Raw genomic sequence first — 19,390 nt, 5'->3', positions numbered from 1 at the left:
AAATAATTGCCCACCCCTGCTTTGAACAGTAACTTTGGTTACCCATTTGATAAAAAGTTACAAATTTACTAATCAATTTAAATGTTGGTAACCCAAGCCCTTGCCTGCTTCTCAAACGGTGCTCTATATAATTAAAATTATATATGATTCTTAACCTTTAAGAAAAGTGGTTCATAAACTTTTTTAGATTGCGGCAACTTAAAAATGTCTTAAATATTTCGCGAAGCACTCAGAATAAACATAGAGTTCAACATTAACATCCCTTAATACACGACAAACTGTATGCAAATGTTCTAATATTGTCAATTTTGTAATGGATGCTTGTGTGTATACCCATTTGTTATACAAATATCTTACAAAAAGTTTCAAGGCACACTTAACAATCTCCCGAGGCACACAGTTTGACGATCAAGGTTTAAAAGGTTGTGACCCCATCCAGGGGCGCCCGCAGAAAATTTGCCAGGGGGTGGCAACCAGGGGCGTAACCTGAAAATCAAAAAGGGGGTCCTGAATTTTCAACTTAGGGAATTCCCCTATTTTTCGTCTGACGTTAATGAATAATGACGTCATAAAACAGTGACAGTATGACGTCATAGAATGGTGATTGCAAGACGTGATAAAAGAAATAATCAGAAACAGCCAAATACGTCCAGCAAAAGCGACCACGTGCGTCGTCGACAATCCTGTCAGGCGCCAGCTGCGAAATCACGGTGTGAAATCGTTAATTTCAGGCAAAAAAAAACAAATCACGACCGTGAAATATGTGTGATTAATTGTGGTAGAATCACACATAATTCGACTATCAGCAGCGCAGTTTTCAAGTTCCATGAACGGAACGAGCGCTAAATTACAAGCACGTCTTTCACCAAACGAACATCGTTTTTTTCCGGGTTTTATTATGCCACGATTAGCGCAACATCTGCGCCGAGCTGTGTGCCAAGTTAGCTAAATTACAAGCTGCGGTTGAGGGGAAATAAGTTGTGTCCATTACACACTTAGCACGTGGTCTTAGAACAGTATGCTTAAAGAGCATAATTTTGCGTTAACCATCATTACTTAAAAATAAAGACTTTGAAAGGCGCACAACAGTCACCATTATATACCTCCTTTTAAAAATCTGCTTCAGTTAAACAAATGTCGATGTTACACCAACATCAACAGGGGACGTGGCGTTATTTTGCACAATGTGCGCAAAAATGTGCAAGCCAAAATGTGCAAAAAATGTGCGCACATTTTAAACTGCCTTCAAAAATGTGCGCACTTTTTTCACAATGTGCGCACATTTTTAAGTTAAAGTTAGAGTTAGAGTTAGAGTTAGAGTTAGAGTTAGAGTTAGAGTTAGAGTTAGAGTTAGAGTTAGAGTTAGAGTTAGAGTTAGAGTTAGAGTTAGAGTTAAAAATGTGCGCACATTTTGAATTCTAAAGGCAGTTCAAAATGTGCGCACATTGTTAAAAAGGTGCGCACATTTCTGAAGGCTGTTCAAAATGTGCGCACATTGTTAAAAAAGTGTCTTTTTAACAATGTGCGCACATTTTGAACAAAGGTGCGCACATTTTTGAAGGCTGTTCAAAATGTGCGCACGTTGTTAAAAAAAGTGCGCACATTGTTAAAAAGGTGCGCACATTTTTGAAGGCAGTTCAAAATGTGCGCACGTTGTTAAAAAAAGTGCGCACATTTTTGAAGGCTGTTCAAAATGTGCGCACACTTTTTGCACATTTTGGCGTGCACATTTTTGCGCACATTGTGCAAAAAATGTTCGCATCCCCGTCTCACAACATCGGATATTAGCGCAGAGACCGAACAACGAGGAACATACTGATACTGCGTATAACTCGACGTTTTTCAGCGTGAAAAAAAGAAAGAAGGTTTGACTTAGCGTTATCAATTGTCGAATACACACTTGCTAATCAGTCAACCTAAACGAATAACGGAAGAGAAAAACTTCCAGCGTTTACGGTCGACCAAACTAAAGGCGAAAAACCATGTTTTGCACTCGATTTTGGTTTCGCATTAGATTAAGACGCGTGACCCAATTACTTAAAAAGCACGCCGCTTCGAACAGTTTGTTAAACCATGACAAAAACGAACAAAAAACGATAATATCACTTACAAAAAGGGGGTAAGAACTCCCGCCCCCTGGATACGCCACTGGGGACAATGGATAATGTATAACATTTTTAACCTTCATAAGTAATACATATTACACTTATAAATAATACTAATAATCGCATTTTGAAATTCCAGGGGGGTGGGGGGGCAAGTGCCCCCCCCCTGCTGGCGCCCATGACCCCATCTAAAAGCTCTCAACACCTGTGCTCCCCTGTTCACGTTTTGGGGAAATTAGTTATGGTTCTAGGTAAAGGAGCTCTCTGAAGTCAAATTGAAACCACCAATTTAAGTCAACTGTCTTATGATAAAATAATAGATACTCGATTACTCGTGGTCTCCGAAGACTGCTTCAAACCCCGTAAAGGGGCAATAAAAGGGCCACAGTAGAGAAACGCTTTGATAAGGTTATGGAAACAATGACCTGTCAACTGTATTGGCATTAAGAACTACTTTCACACTGTAGACTTCCAGACGTTTTGTTTTTATTGCAACATTTTGTTTGCCTCAATTTTTTACCGAAAGATCCATTCAACATGGAATTAATTTGATCAACATGGAATAGGTCTGTTAGCGTATCCAATTCTACAGCGAACCTATTTTGACTGTTTGAATAAAAACTAAACAGAAAATCACTTGGTTCACGTCTTGTTTGCTTAATGTTTCTTACGTAACAAATAGTTTAAGCTTATATTCTGTGTTTTGTACAGGTTTGATGTTTGGTCGAATGCGCTATTAGCCTTTCCTGCTAACATTGTGACTCTAGTTTTAACACCTTTTCTACTTGTGTATCAAAAACCTTAATATGTTCTGACCGATATCACTGCTTTGCAAAACGCCAAACTGGCCTGTCAAGATATATATTTATTCTAGGATTTTGTACCTTTTTTGTTTGTGCTTGTATAACTTGTATAACAAGGTTAATCATTGACTCCCAAGCTTGGATTGTCACTATTTGCGAAGCTCTTCAACATTTTATGATAAAGTGTAGTCATATCTACATGTATCGGACATTTATTCTGTAATTTTGCCAGGGGTTACGAATTTATATAAAGCGTTTAAATGGGGTGTCCTCGTATTGTTTAATAATGATGTTGAGAAAACAGTCGAGTTAGTAAGCAAACTTTATTATAGGTGGAAAAATTTCGAAAATAATTGCCATTAGTCACAATAATCATTTTTCGCGGGTCACAAAGACTATTACTTTGATATAGATGGAGCATATTTTTGTAGACGCAATAGTAACTGTCCTTTAGTTTACAAATTAAAACCAACGCAAACGGAAGAGTAGCTCCAACCTTTAAAATTTTCAAGTATGGCTTAATACCACAAAACGCACATTATATTTTAAAACAATCTTTTAATTTTAAATGACCCTCAACATGGTAATAACACATGATTAGATTAAATGGGCAATTCGTACAAGGGTGACATGTGTCCATCTATGCCCCGTCTTTATGCTAAACAAAAATTACTTTTTTCACAAAATCTTTGCCGCCGTCGGAAAAGCATCCTTTCAAGAAAGTTCTTTTATTAGATAACGAAGCAACACAATATTTCGCGAATTGTTGTCCTTGTGCTGTAAACGAATTGTTGTCCTTGTGCTGTACTACAAGTGATGGATCTTTTTGAAGAGTATGCCATGTAGTTTATACCGTGAAAAGAAAGCGATAAAGCCTAAAAATTAGGTATTAATATGGATGAATATTATTATTAATATTCATAAAAATGAAATATCAATATTTTTTTTAAGTGTAATTGCTGGATTGCCGAAGGTTGAACAAGGCGTGTTTGAAAATTTTAGATCTCTAACGTGAATATTAGATGCTATTTGGGGCATTTGAAATCGAAAGGCCATAATTATGTTGAAGTTGAGCAATTATGTAATTTTTGATCGAATATTAAAAGCATAGCCCGATTGATATTGACTATAACCGATGGTTCTTTTTAAAGAGTATGCCTTGTAATTTATATCGTAAAAAAATCAGCAAGAAAGGTCGACAATTAAGTTTTAATATAGCTAAATATTTTTTCGCTATAAGTGTGATTGCTGGAAAGATGTAAATAATATAAGGATTGTGTAGAAATTTCAACTCTGTATGGTCACAACTTTGGGAGATATTGCCCAAAACCAATCCGGCGCGCCAAGTTCGCCCAGGTCAAAGAACAGCAGTTAGTTTAGAATTTATTTCCGTATAGGTCAGTGGTCGGCAAACTTGTTTTGTCGCGGCCCAAATAATTCTTTTCAGAGCTTTCGGAGGCCCAATACGTAAAATCACTACGAAAAAAAGGCCGGATCCAGGATATTTGTTTTGAGTTTGAGGCATTAGATTGACGTCACAAAGGTACGCCATAAAACAATTGTTCTTAGTTATCCTCGAACGAACTCGTGCGCACTCCGGTTGTCGAACCGTTGAACTTTGACGTAGGGGAGATGTGGGACCAGTGGTTCACTTTTGACGTTTTTACATACTGCGGGATTTATTTTCCTCGTAAAATGGGATTTAGAAGTCTTAACACAAGCTTTAATCTATCCGCCAACATACCACTGCTTTTAACTTGAAATATCAGTACAGAAAAAGTGTTTATTTTGCATGCAAAGAATGCTACCCAAGTGAACCATTTGTTGCCCAACTATAAAACATTAACTATATATATGTTTGTAGAAGTTGTATTTTTTTGGGAAGTCTTAGTCTACACAGCGTTAGGCTGTGGACACGAAGAAATGGTGAAATATTAAATGGCGCCTCGATGCCGAAAACACTGCTATTTGAAATGTAAAACATATTACAAAACCAAGTATATGCGCGTACCGCGAAAAAAATGTGCGTTAACTTTACATAGTTAAAGTTGGCTTTGATATCACAGGGCCACTTTAGCACGCGGGCCACACGCTGAGACAATATAAAATTTCTTACCAGCTTTTAAAATACAATAATATATGTACATCATTCACGCGGCGCACAACTACATGATAAAACTAAACTATTAAAAAGTAGCTTGCGGCCCACTAAAAATGGCTGTGCGGCCCACAGTTTGCCGACCACTGGTATAGGTAGTACGTATTCACCCATTGAAGGAAAAAAGGACATTTTTTTATTTATGAAAACATTAAAACCGACTATACAGTCCGTAATAGGTGGAGTTTGGGATAAATTGAGGTGCTGGGGGCATATGATCAAGCTGTAAGCTCAAAAGTGGTTAATCACTAGCTCTTTTGTTGACCAATGCAATTTGAATTTTACATCCACATATTTGCATAAATTGTGTATTTATGTATCCTGAATATGCAAGCTTACTGAGTAAACATGATATATAAAACACATTAAAACAAATTAACTTTGTGTTGTCACAAAGTATTCTACAACCATTCAACTATGCACATACAAAATTTGTGTTAGCGTACACAACACGTACCACAACACAAATTTAAGAATAACTGAAGTTTAACAGCAGTTTTCTTTAACCTTTTGCTGGGTAATCATAAGCTACCCAGAGTGGTTTAACGACTGTCTTTATATTCTGGACTATTGAAAAAATTCTGCTTATCTTTTAAAACATTATGGTGTGAAAACATCACAAATTAGACAAGTTAACCTACTTGATTTCCTTCAAAAAAGCTAATACATGCTGGTGAAAAAGTGCAGGATTATCCATATAACATGGGTGGGTGCCTTTGGGAATAATGACTAATTTGCTTCCTTTTATAGTTTGAAGGACTTTGTTTCTTGGTGGTGCACTTTTATCCAACTCACCAGATACAACAAGAGTTGGAACAGATATGGTAGAAAAATCACTCTTTTTGACATCAATCACAGGAGAGATGGGAATAAAACCCCCAACCTTGGATTCGTGTTTTAACAAAAAGGGAATGGAAAAGATTCCACTTATAGAAGGGCTGACAATGACTGGCTTTGAAATGCCAAGACTAGTGATAAGACTGTCAAGGAACTCTCCCTTTTCCACAGTGCTGGGAAGCTGTGATGAGTTTCCGTATGAAGGGAGATCTACAGCAAAAACGGAATAACCATGTTCCTTAAGGATGGAAATGGTTCCAAGTTTGCGCCAGGTCTGTGATGAAAATGCTGCACCATGTAACAGCAACACTGGATTATCATTTGGCTTATCTGGCTTTGAATGAAGCAGGAAAACATTTGAGCCATACACTTCAATACTTTTTTCTTGTACATTATCTTTTGGCACATCGTCATTTTTTTCAAAAAGGATAACATTTGCCTCATTCATTGATTTTGCTTGATGAAAGAAATCTAATAAAGGAAGATGAAAGAAATCTAATAAGGGTTTTTTTTTTTTTTTTTTATTGTTTTTTTTTTCTGAACATAAATGGCTAAAGCTTCACTAAAACTATGCATCAAATTATAGTATACAATTCGTTTTGTATTTGTGGGGCTTTCAGATGCACCTAAGAATACTGAAGTATTACATAAATTGAATATTAAGCTTAATGACACACTGTAGCTGTAGGTTTAAATTGCTATGTTCTATATGTATTAATATAAACTTAAAAGCAAAGTGTAATTGTACATTCCAACAAACATACCATCTGTAGTTTCTTTCCAGTCTGGATATAGGGATATGAGAGCAAATAAGCTGGCAACAAAAAGTATTGCAATTCCAACAACAAGCTTTTTGTTAATATACATGTTTAAACAGGTCTGAAATCGGCATTCCTTAAATAAACATATCAACTTCCTTAGGATAATATTTTTTAATGTGTCTGACACACCTTGAAATAATTATAACATTCTGTGATTATACCACTACCAGTCTGGAAAGTATGGCAGATCCTGCTGGTGCACTGTCCAAGAAATCACTATGAGAAGGTGCAAAATGTCAAAAGTGAACCTACCCCATTTCATAAATTTAGGTCACCTAACATTTAGGCATTTTCAGTGTATTGATTGTGTGTTTACAGTGTTGTCAACAATCCATTGTGAAATTCCAAGTCAAGTTAACAAATAATAATCAAGTCAGTATTGCAGCAAGTCAATTTCTAGTCAAATTAATTAATGTAAAATTATCAATAACCAAACTAAAAATCACAGACATTCAATATATCACAAGCATCTTGTTTCAAAAGCAAGGTGAGACAATTAACAATATTTTATATTTTATAAAAAAATAAAGATCTATGTCTAAAGATTAATCGAGTAGCATATTGTGAAAACTAAGATTTCGCCAGAAATGAGTTGTAATATTATTAGGCTAGGCATAACAACAAGCATAATATATTTTTAGTGTGTTGTACTTAATAAAAAAACAAACAACAACAGTCTACCATTTTGTGAAAAACATACATAAAACAGTTTCAATTGATTTTTTAATAAACAAAATATATTAAGCTATATAAATTAACAAAATAAACTTTTCTGCAAAAATCAGTCCGTCCGTCCAAAGAGTTTTTTTTTATAGTTTTTTTTAACTCTTTGGTCCGTCAAACTCCACACGAAACAAAAAAGTTTTTTTTGATGATTAGTCAACCATGACCATTATAACTAGTCAACCATGCAGTCGGTACAATGATAATAAAATAATAAATTAAGATTGCTTTGGACCACATTTGGACTCCCCAAAATGCATTCTTCTTAGTTTACAAAAGAATGAATTGCCGATCTTCTTAAGGATTCCTTGTCTTTAACACAGTTTTTTGATATCATTTATAGTTGTTTTTTTTACCCCTTCTAAGGTAAATTATATTTATTGTCGCGTACAATAAGGGTACGAATAACAATCGGATCCAGAGCACCAGGCTATACCCCTTCCAGGCTATCATTATGCCAACTTTTATAATGCAACTACCAATTTTTCGCATAAGTTCGCTCGAGAACAACATTTGTTTTTAGAATTGATACCGGTAGTTTTCTTTGACAAACTATGCCGTTCAAAATCAACGTGTGGAAGTTTCTGTCAATTCTGATTTATAAAAAATGTCGAAGCAACGCCAAATAAAACCCAAGTGTTACATGCTAATTAGCTTTTTCCGTAATTATCTCTTTGCTGTCAGCATTTTGATTATGTGTAGGCCTACTCAAGACGCGTATTTCGCTTGAAAACTAACCTTCTTAGTTATCGACTTGTACTGCGTTGATATTTGCAACTGGCATCTGCTTTATACTACCTTGCTTCGACGATCTATAGTTTGAAACTGGTTGTTCATTTATCGACTAATACAATTATAATCACCAGAACGTTCTGTGGTTGGCTCGCGAGTAAGACACGCTACCTGAATTGAGTCAAAACGCTACTGTTGAATAAACTATTAAAAGTTCAATAACAATAACTCGAGCCCCACACTCCCAAATTAATTTATACCAAGCGAAGCATCATTTAAAAGGTTTATTTCTGCGCTACCCAAAAATCTAGTTTCGAACTTGGATGACATTTTTAATTTGATTTTTATGGCAAATATTAATATTTTTTTAAATATTTTCTTTTTTTTATTTAAAAAATATAGACCAGTCTTCTTACGGGGGTAAGTTAAAAAAAAATTATACGTAAATAGGTTTATTTTAGCGCTAAAATTATCTGCCTGAAATATTTTGCTGACTAGTCTTTGATCATTTGTTTCTGTTTGGGAAAGCCCCTTTGTGGCTTTTCTGTTTTGCTTTCACTGTTATGACATGTGATTAGTGTATAGCAGGTGAGTACTGTATTAAAACTAATTATTTTAAATTAAATTAAATGAAAATATAAAAAAAATGTAAAATTAATTTTCTACAGATATGATTTTTCACAGAAATCGTTTTGGTATTTTTAAAATTTGCTGCAGTTGGAACAATTTAAGGAAGTCTGCAATCAAACATGTACATTCAGTTCCTCCTTTGACTGCAGATGTATACAATGTAAAAAGGTTATTGCAAGATATTATTTCATCATGAAATTAAAACTTTAACTCTTGTTTTTAACTTTTTTCAAATAAAGTTGAACACAGGTATAAAAAATCCACAAAACTTAGATTAGAAAGTTTGGCCTGTTTAAATATGGGGTAATTCCATGTCAAAGCAACCAACCTATTTAACCCATATGTTTTCAAAATTGCTCAAATTTTGTACATGTGTAGAGTTTTCCATCCTGATTACAATAAACTTTATTTTACCAAAATTTTTTGAGGGGTTAAAAAGTTATGCTGTTTTGAAATATTGGGCATTTTGTGCTCGCTGAACCGTGAAACTCATTGAATTTTACTCATGCAAAGTTCAATCTAGCATAACTTTTTAATGGATTGGAGTTTTACTTTAAAATTAAGTTTATTTAAAAGATAATAACCTCATGTTAGATTTGTTACATTGTTTTGTTGTTTCAGCTCTAAGGTCAGAGGTCAAGTGCAGGTCAAACTAATGTGTATTTTAAAAATCAGTGAAGCGGAACCCAATTTAGAAGCAAAATATCTCAAAAGCGTTGACTTAATTTTTTTGTGTAAGGTGTCTATGGAGAGCTTATTCCAAGTACTTTCATTTAAACCAGGTTTCATTGCTCCTTTCAAGGGATACCACTGTCATATGAGCTGTGTAACATGACCGTCTAAAAAATAGCATTTTGGTTCGAATTACAAATTTATTTCAATACAAAGTCTGAATTACATTATTTTTTCAACTACTAAACTATGACATTTGTTTTTTAAATAAATTAATTTCTCAACATATTTTTTGTTTTTAAAATGTTTATGAAGAATATACTCCTCCAAATACTTTTTTAAAACATGGGTAGATAAAGTCCATTGTATCATATTTTTTATTTCAGATTCATTACAAGTTGATAAATTCTGTAGTTTTGTGAATTGTTTATCTAAAATTATCGAAAAAGTACTCATCAAGTTATTGAAAACCCAGTTAATGAAGAGTTTAGTGCTTGTAGTGTTGGTTTACACACTAATGTGGATTCTGACTGCCATAAACTAACTATGGTAAAATAATATTGGCCTATTCTATTTGCTAAACTATCTAAATTGTTGTTATTAATAAGAGCAAACTTATTGCAAAAAGAAAATTTGCTTGTATCACCATGCTTTTTCCTAAATAAATATGATCTGCCTAAAAATGATCTGCCTAATAAGCAAATAATTTTAAGCTTATCCCTGGACAAAAAATTATAGTAATTGCAAAACAAAACTAAAATTAATTTGTAGTGAAAATGAAAGCATTTCATCGGAATCGTCAATTGATACGAATGTTAGTGTAGCTGCCTCTAACACTAGTGACAACAGCGATTTATATCTTTCCACAAGTCAGCTTAACACAAGCCTACATGTGATTAGTCAATCCCATTAAAACTTCATAGCCTACCATCATCCAGCAAGATTGTATATAGAAAAAGGAAATTGGGCTCTATTTATCAAGATTTGAAGAAGAGGTTTTCAACTGCTCTTCCACACTTGGAAACTACTAATAGAGAAGAGAAGGCAAAATTATTGTAAATATGCAAAAAGCCAAAGATTTTGACAAACTAATGGATAAAATTCAAACCAAACTGGTTACAGAAGAATCCTACTCAGCAAAAGTTCAACTTCTAACCTTTTCTCCAGACTCTTGGTCTAGAAAAAAAAGTTTCAGAATTTTTTGGAGTGCCAGAAAATATGATGCGTACAGCAAAGAATTTTTTAAAATTTACGAAAGTCCAAAAAAAATGTACACCAAAAGAGAAAACCATTGCCAGCAGGAAACATAGAAAGAAGCTGTGCTGAATCTGTGGCAATGACAACACACGTATAATGCCAGGAATTAGCGACAAAGTTAGTGTTGCAACTAAAGTATATGAACAGAAGAGGTTAATACTGTCTACATTAAAGGAGTTGTATCTTGTGTTTAAGAATAAAGCATGGTGATACAAGCAAATTTTATCCTTCAAATTTTTCTTATAATAAGGCTCTTATTAATAGCAACGATTTATCTTTTATAGGTAGTTCAGCAAATAGAATATACCCACATTCTTTTACCATAGTTAATCTATGGCAGTCAGAATCCTCATTAGTGTGTAACTGCGAGCACTAAACTCTTCATTAGCTGGATTTTTAATAACTGGATGAGTACTTTTTCGACAATTTTAGATAAACAATTCACAAAACTACAGAAATTTCCATTTGTAATAAAAAAAAAATTTGTAATAAAAAAAACATGATATAATGCACTTTATCCACCCATGTTTTAAAAAAGTATTTGGAGTATACTTCCATAAACATTTTAAGAATAAAATATATATTGTGAAAATAAATTTATTTGAAAACAAATGTCACAGTTTAGTAGTTGAAAAAATAATGTAATTCAGACTTTGTATTGAAATAAATTTGTAATTCGAACCAAAATACTATTTTTTAGACGGTCATGTTACACAGCTCATATGACAGTGGTATCCCTTGAAAGAAGCAATGAAACCTGGTTTAAATGAAAGTACTTGGAATAAGCTCTCCATAGACACCTTAACACAAAAATTTAAGTCAACGCTTTTGAGATATTCCGCGTTTAAATTGGGTTCCGCTTCACTGATTTCAAAAAAGACAAATATTCAACCTCTGCATGACCTCTGCATGACCTCTGACCTTCAGCCTCAAATGTCATAAAAATCTAAGCAATAGGACCTTAAATTATTATCTTTTAAATAAACTTTATTTCAAACACAAACTTCAATCCATCACAAAGATACAAGATGTTGAAGTTGACATAGCTGAAAATCAATGAATTTCATGGTTGAAATAACATAACTTTTTTACCCCTCAACCAATTTTGACAAAATAAAGTTTTTAATGATCTGGCTGAAAAACTCCACAAGTGTGGAAAATATAAAAGAAATCCAAGGTGTAGTGGTTAAAATTTTCCTTTTTTCTGGTTGCTTTGACATGGAATTACCCTATGTTAAAATATTACCTCGCATAACTGTGTTCTCATCTCTAGCTGTTGCCATGCATTTAAAAGAAAATTGAGTGGAATGCTGTGCAGCAAAAAAGTTGATCAAACACAAAATTTCAGTCGCACTTGATGTTTTTAGTATATAGTTCCTCATTTTTGGCCATGGAAATTGTAGCAATAACTTCTTTATTTACAACCACATCGAATTTGAGAAGTAATTTATTACTGTCATGCAATTGTAAGTTAAATAAACATTTCCTCGTGCAACATCTAAAAATTTCCAATTTGGTGCAAACCATGTCATATAGCAACTTTAACTTGTGCAGTATTTCTATAGGGGGAATTTTGCACAAGTGACGGGTGAGGATATTATTAATTTTAAATCTATTGTTGGTGAAAACAATCTAACTACTGATGAAACAACTTTGGAATCATGTAACATTGATTGGATGAGAAGCATCAGGGGCCAAAGCAAAGTAGTAAAAAATAGTGTAATCTTACTTTACTTGTAAAAGTTAATAAAAACTGTTTAACACTTTTATTTTACTTTTATTTAGGTGTTAGTTAAACCGAATTCTACAAAGCAAATCTCCGATATATTGAAACTTTGCAATGAGAGAAATCTTGCTGTATGTCCACAGGTGTGTGTTAAAGAAGCACGGCTAAATTTATATTCAATATGTTAATGTGTAACTGTTTAGAAAATAAAAGTGTAAATAAAAATATAGGGTGGAAATACGGGACTTGTTGGTGGAAGTGTTCCAGTGTTTGACGAAATTGTGCTTTCAACCCAAAGAATGAAGGAGATTATATCAATTAATCCAATTTCAGGTAATGTATAATTTCTTTTGGGGCACATAATTATGTCTCAAAGACACATTATATGGACTGACTATCTACTATCACTATAACTATCAGTAAATTATAATATTTAAAGGAAAAACTGTGCCATATGGGTATATGTATATCACAATATACTTTCCATCTATAAAAAACTTCAATTTGTCAAGTTTTACAAATAAATTTTGTGAAAATGAGAATCCTTTAGTTAAAATAATTAAATAAAATAGAAAAACTCAAATTTGTTTATATTTTTCAACTTTTTTTGTTATCTAACTTTTTGTTATAGGTGTCATTGAGTGTCAGGCTGGCTGTATTTTGGAGTCAATTAATCAAGATTTGGCTGGACATGGACTTATGGCTCCCCTTGATCTGGGCGCAAAAGGTAGTTGTCATTTGGGTGGAAATGCATCAACTAATGCCGGAGGCCTGCGATTGTTAAGATATGGCTCTTTACGTGGAACAATACTTGGTGTTGAAGCAGTATGTAAAATAAGTTGTAATATTTCAAGGTGTTATTTTAAATATAATTATAACATGACGGTCAATAGTGGAATTCAAGTTGGGTTTTAAACATTTTATTGTAGCTTTTGTGCAACTGTGAGGTTGACAACAGCCTCATCAAAATTGCATTACTAAAATGACACCATGATGGACAGTGATGGTGTTCAGCATTCTGACAACCTACTTGCAACTTTGAGTTTGTTGTTGTAAAGCACAAAATAATGTTGTTAAATGTTGATATCTTTAATAAGACAAAAAAGGGAACCTTTACTGTAATATGATAAAGAAATTGTTTAGTGAAATTCTTGAAATATGAAAAATTTAACTGTGTACAAAGCTGAAGTCTAAAGACCCTTTTGTTTGTTTTTTAAACAGTAAACCTATCCCACATATTCTTGCAGGTTCTTGCAAATGGCGAAATTTTGGATTGCATGTCAACACTGAGAAAAGACAATACTGGATATGATTTAAAACAACTTTTCATTGGGTCAGAGGGCACACTTGGCATTGTTACTGCATTGGCCATACAATGTGTCCAAAAACCAAAATCAATCAATGTGGCATTTTTAGGTAATATTTTGTATCAATTATATTACTTGGGTTATTTTACTTGGTGTTTTTAGTGTTTATGTGAACTGTTGATTTGTTATTGGGTAATGCAAAATGTTATGTGGTCTGTTTAATACTTAAATCATTCAATTTTAACTTAAACTTAAACCGCTTCTTTAGGCTCCCATATATTTATGTTACTAATTCTATGTATCTTTATTGCTGGTTATGTTCATTAATTTAGCACTTGTTTTTTTACAAAAATGTGCTCATAGAACATTAAAATGTAATTGTAATGATGCTGTATGACTAGTATTTATAACCTTTAGGTATTGAAAGCTACCAGAATGTTTTGAAATTGCTGCGAGAGGCAAAAGAAGATCTGGGTGAAATTTTGTCAGCTGTAGAGTTTCTTGACTATGAGTGCATGAGACTCGTCACAGATCATCTAAACATGACTAATCCTATTTCATCAAATCCTTTTTACATGCTCATCGAGACATCAGGTATATTATTTTTTGTAGGAAAGAGAACGAACAATTATTATTTCCAAACATTTTTCTAATTAACAACCATACCAAATATGTGTTTAGTTTAATATCTGTATCTATTGAATGTCAGTGTTGCAATTAGATGTATAATTATTCAAATAGAGAATCATTTAATAGAGTTATGGGGGCTGGATCCCTATTAATTACCTAAACCACTTTATTGTCCACCAAGTAGAATAAGGCCCACTTTTGTCCTGTTAAGAAAGTGGAGTGATTTTTTGTGGTTGGCTTTAGATTTACTGTCATCTGCGTCTGACTCTTAAGGCAAAGCTACTTTCCTGGGTAATGTTCCCTCTAAATATTTTCCACGTGCGCAAAGTACCCAAATTATTAAACGTAGAAGTTTTAGGTCTTCACTTTTTTAATTTGTTAATATCCGCGCTACAGATCACCTAATCACTGCCTACTTTTAACAATCTTGTATTTTCTTTAACGTTGTGGGTAGGGATGCTCAAAGTAGAATATCGAATCCTTGGATTCGAATCCAGATGGGATTCGAATCCAATTCTGCCGTTTATTTCGGGTAATTTTAACCGATATAATTTAATGTTTTACCACGGATTGTTGCGTCTAATTGCACAAACGCGTGTGGTAAGTTGGCCTGTCACCGCGGCGATTAATTTACAGAGCTTGCTTCAAATGTAACCTCATAGTGCACTGTCAGCGTTTTTTCGGGCGACCAATTACCGCGTCTCGCGATAACGTTCGTCTAATAATTAAGTGTCAATCAAGCGTTATTGGGCGAGCGGCTAACGTGTAAAGTCTGGTGTGGAGTTCGCAATTTCCCTAAATGCGTTAAGTTGCAAAAGTAACATAGCGTTGCAAAACGTGCTGGCCGTCTACAAAATGCGCTATAGGGTTACTTAAGGTCAACTTTAGGCCAATATTTAGGGAAGTTATGTAGTTATGCACAACGTAATTGTCAAGAATTCGCTATGTCAATAATAACTTTGTATTCTTTGCAGTACATCATTTGACTGCATAACAGATCATGTTAGTCAATAAAGAAGCAATAAGACTTAATAATGCTTTCAAAATCAGGACCGAATTGCTTTAAGACTTCTGTGTGCAGTGTTGCATTTGCTCACTTTTGGCAAAAATATAAGTTTTGGACACAACCTGGACAGTTGACATATTAGAGTTTACAGAACGGCTTTGGATGACAGAACTTTGTTAAGAATGTTATACATATGAGAAAAATTTTATTATAATGTACACATGTTAGAAAATTGTTTGGGCGATTTATTGCTGTGATTGTGGGCCCTGTAGGGTAGATTAAGATTAATCCCTTCCCCAAACAAAATCGAGGATAAATAATTTAATAAAAATATACTAGGATTCGCTATTCTGGATTCGTTATTCTATATTCGAAACCTATTATTCTAGAATACCTTGGGATTCTACTTTGAACATCCCTAGTTGTGGGATTTCACCTAACTTGTAAGTTGTTGCTAAACCCAAACAAATATAATCATTTTGCATACTACTTAACTTTTTTATTAACTTATTTTTTTTGGCTATTTTTTGCCCGTAACGTAGTTCAAATAAAACTAATTTGGGCACTTTTTTCTCTACGTAGCTTCAATAAAACTTATTTAAGTACTTTTTAGTTCGTAGGTATAGCGGCAATAAAACTAATTCGGGCACATTTTGGTCGTACGTAGCTCGAATGAAACTAATTTTGGCACTTTTCTGGTCGTACGTAGCTGGAATAAAACTAATTTGGGCACTTTGTCCGTACGTAGCTCGAACAAAACTAATTTGTGTAATTATTTAGTCGCACGTATCGCTCGAATAAAACTGATTTGGGCACTTTTTTGGTCGGACGTAGCTTAAATGAATCTAATTTGGACACTTTTTTGAAACTTTAGTGAAGTAAAAATGAGTTTTAAACTTAAAGTACTATATTTAATAATCCTTGCAAAATAGCGATAATGTGGTCTTAAGGAGACGACTGGATCGCAAATGCTTAGCGGAAACACTGTGTAAATGCATATCTGCTGGTACTCGTGTTGGCGGGCATATACAATTTTTTCCTTTATCCAACGCGTCTTCATTTGTTTTCAAAAAATAACAATGCCTTTTTAGGTTCAAATACAAATCATGATGAGGAAAAACTTTCAGCTTTTCTTGATAAAATAATGGGATTCGGCCTGGCAGTTGACGGGACTTTGGCAACCGACTTTTCAAAGCTACAAGTAAAAATCTAAATAAATTACAACCTTCGTGTATTAACAACTTTTTTCGTAATTATAAATCATCAAAAACGCAAAGGACGTTTAATCATGTTGATCGCGTAAATTGGTGTTTTCTGTCAATTCATTAGGCGTTCATAGTATAACAAAATGACATTAATTAGTTTCCAGTACACACAGTTTTGTATTTCGTTTAGCCTTTGGTAGACAATTCAATTTTTAAGACACCAGCAATTTTTATTTTGTGGTACGTACAATTATATAGCTTACCTTTGCAAGTGCTATTTCACATGTCGATAGTGTTTCGCGGTAGGTAACGCTTTAAGGGTTGTTTTGGTACAGGCGATCTGGGCACTGCGCGAACGTATTGCTGAGGCCACTTTGTGCGATGGATACAACTTCAAGTATGACGTGTCGCTTCCGACTGAGCATATGTATCAAATGGTGGAAGAATGTCGCTCGCGCCTCCAAGGAATCTGTCGTTCTGTGATCGGCTATGGTCATTTGGGTAGGACTATTTTTTTAATATTTCAGGTTTAGGTAATGGGTAAAATCAGGAATGTCAAACAAGTCTTGAGGGCGCACTAGATTATTTAATTACGAAGATTATTTTAATTACGTCAACCGCAGCTTGCATTTTAGCTTGGCACAAGGTCGGCCCAGATGTTGCGCTAATCGTCTCGGAAAAAAACGATCTTCGTTTAATATTAAACTTGGCGAAAAAAAGGCTTGCAATGTAGCGTATTTCCGTACGCAGAATTAAGGAAACTGCGCTGCTAATATTCAAAACACGATTCTACCAAAATCAATCACACGTATTTCAAGGTCTTGGTTTAGTTTTTGGCAGACGAAAATGAATTCACCCCTCGTAGCACTGCACAAGGATGTGTGATTAAAAATGTTCTTACAAACGTGTACCGTCGAGATCTTAGAGTAGGGCATAAGCAGAAATAATCTTTAAAAAATGATTTAAAATATTATTTTCCAAAATCGCTTTTGAGCATACTAACATACCGTTTCACTGTTCGGCTGGGTACTTTCTATATAGCTAAAGTCTCGCAGAATTTGTCTTGTAAGTATTCTCAATCAATTTTGTGATCGAATTTAATAGACTTGTGTGTCACGCGGTTATTAAAATGTGTTTTAAGTTGGTGCACAACATAAAATATAGTCTATCATGCGTTACTGATTTAGGAAAACCAACACGGAGTTTGTTTTGCATTGCAGGTGACGGCAACCTCCATCTGAACATGACTTGCGAGAAGTTTGACCGCGATGTGTTGTCAGCAATCGAGCCTTTCGTGTACGAATGGGTATCGAAACAGAAAGGGAGCATCAGCGCCGAACATGGCCTTGGGTAACATGTTTATGTTAAGCCTGTAAATTACCAGTACCCATTTTTGCTATTAATTAAATATTGCACGACAGTTGACCGATCGCTCCTAAAACTAAATATTTATATATTACAAGGAAGGCATTTTTCTTTATGGAAAAGCGAGGTTCCTAAACCTGTGTTCACCGAAGCTTGTAGAAAGAAATTTTATTTCTCATATTCTCTCTTCCGTAGTAATAACAATCGAAGAAAGTCTTTATTTCCCTCTTTTATTTGGATAGTTTACGGCACGCTATAACGGCGATTTAAGGAAGAGACTGGTTGAAATATATCCCTTAAAAATAATTCAGTTGAACCTCAGTAAATTTCGTTTAAAAGCTTGTTTTAAAATTTTTGCTTTACATGACCTGGTTAATTTTGATTTGCAGTTTCAAGAAACGCAACTACATGAAGTACACCAAAAGCCAGAGTGCAATTGGAATGATGCACAACATTAAGCAACTTTTCGACCCAAAAGGAATCCTTAATCCTTACAAGATGCTACCGGACGTGGATGCTGTTTGATTTATATACTGCTTTGTTATGACCAAGGCTAATCTAATTTATTAGAATAAACGCTTTAGCACTAATTGGTAGGTGATAGGTTGCTTTACACTTGTTTACAAAAGTTCCACTATGCAAGACAAAGTAAAACAGATTTTTTTAAGTCGAGAATTATATTTAATAACTTTCGTGACGAAAATTAATTCAGACATTCAAAAAAAAAAGAATTTATCCAGCCTAATCGTATACATATGCATTTTCCACTCCATGTTGTTTAATTTATTGCAGGGAGTCGAACCGTTTGACTTTTGCGGTTCAGGTTCGGTTCGGGTTCAAGCATTTTTTTTAAATCGGGTCCAGCTCCGGTTCGACCATCGTTATTTGAAAACCGGTTCATAAAGTTCCGGTTCGGATACAATAAAAGTTGCGTTAAATCTAAAAATGTAGGTCAATAAATGTAAAGAAACTGTAAGTCAATCAGTCTAAGTTATGTGACGTATTAAAAAATCAGCCATTCATTATTGAAATTTTTTTGGTTCGGTTAAGGTTCATGTTCTTTCAAATTATTCGATTCAGCTCCGGTTCGGATCCTTAAAATATTACAAAAAACGGTTCAGGGTTCGGTTACGGTTAGGAAAAAATTGGCCCAAAACCGGTTCATAAAGTTCCGGTTCGACTCCCTGATTTATTGCGATTTTTTTAATATCGAATTTTTATTTTTTTGCGCAAAGGTGTTGTTTTTTTGCTGATATGTCAACCATGCTGTTTTAATTCATGATATAAACTAAGATTACAAATTATTTATTTTAAATACTGTTTTTTTTAACGTTTGTTCAAGCTTATTGGAGCACTTTTTGTTTCATATGATTGCTGTAAAATGAACTCTTAAATTATCCACAATCGAAATGT

General features: G+C 34.1%; 2 protein-coding genes across 2 annotated transcripts; one reads left to right on the top strand and one right to left on the bottom strand.

Annotated features, from left to right (window-relative positions):
* Positions 1-5,358: 5,358 nt before the first annotated feature.
* LOC146148181 (putative protein-lysine deacylase ABHD14B) lies at positions 5,359-6,899 on the bottom strand. The gene is made up of 2 exons (XM_083387310.1): positions 6,668-6,899; positions 5,359-6,374 (listed from the first exon to the last, which is right to left on the bottom strand). Exons 1-2 carry the CDS (start codon positions 6,768-6,770, stop codon positions 5,704-5,706), a joined length of 774 nt encoding a protein of 257 aa, XP_083243436.1. The 5' UTR covers positions 6,771-6,899; the 3' UTR covers positions 5,359-5,703.
* Positions 6,900-8,826: 1,927 nt separating this feature from the next.
* On the top strand, positions 8,827-19,390 carry LOC146148180 (D-2-hydroxyglutarate dehydrogenase, mitochondrial-like). Its single transcript, XM_083386573.1, has 11 exons — positions 8,827-8,977; positions 12,304-12,442; positions 12,524-12,607; positions 12,695-12,797; positions 13,096-13,289; positions 13,712-13,880; positions 14,189-14,365; positions 16,499-16,608; positions 16,948-17,113; positions 17,833-17,962; positions 18,367-19,390. The coding sequence occupies exons 1-11, from the start codon at positions 8,850-8,852 to the stop codon at positions 18,500-18,502; spliced, it is 1,536 nt and encodes a 511-aa protein (XP_083242699.1). The 5' UTR covers positions 8,827-8,849; the 3' UTR covers positions 18,503-19,390.

Source organism: Ascidiella aspersa, chromosome 4, assembly GCF_963924565.1.
Source record: "Ascidiella aspersa chromosome 4, kaAscAspe10.2, whole genome shotgun sequence".
NCBI lineage: Eukaryota > Metazoa > Chordata > Ascidiacea > Phlebobranchia > Ascidiidae > Ascidiella > Ascidiella aspersa.
This window is presented reverse-complemented; position numbering and strand designations above follow the sequence as displayed.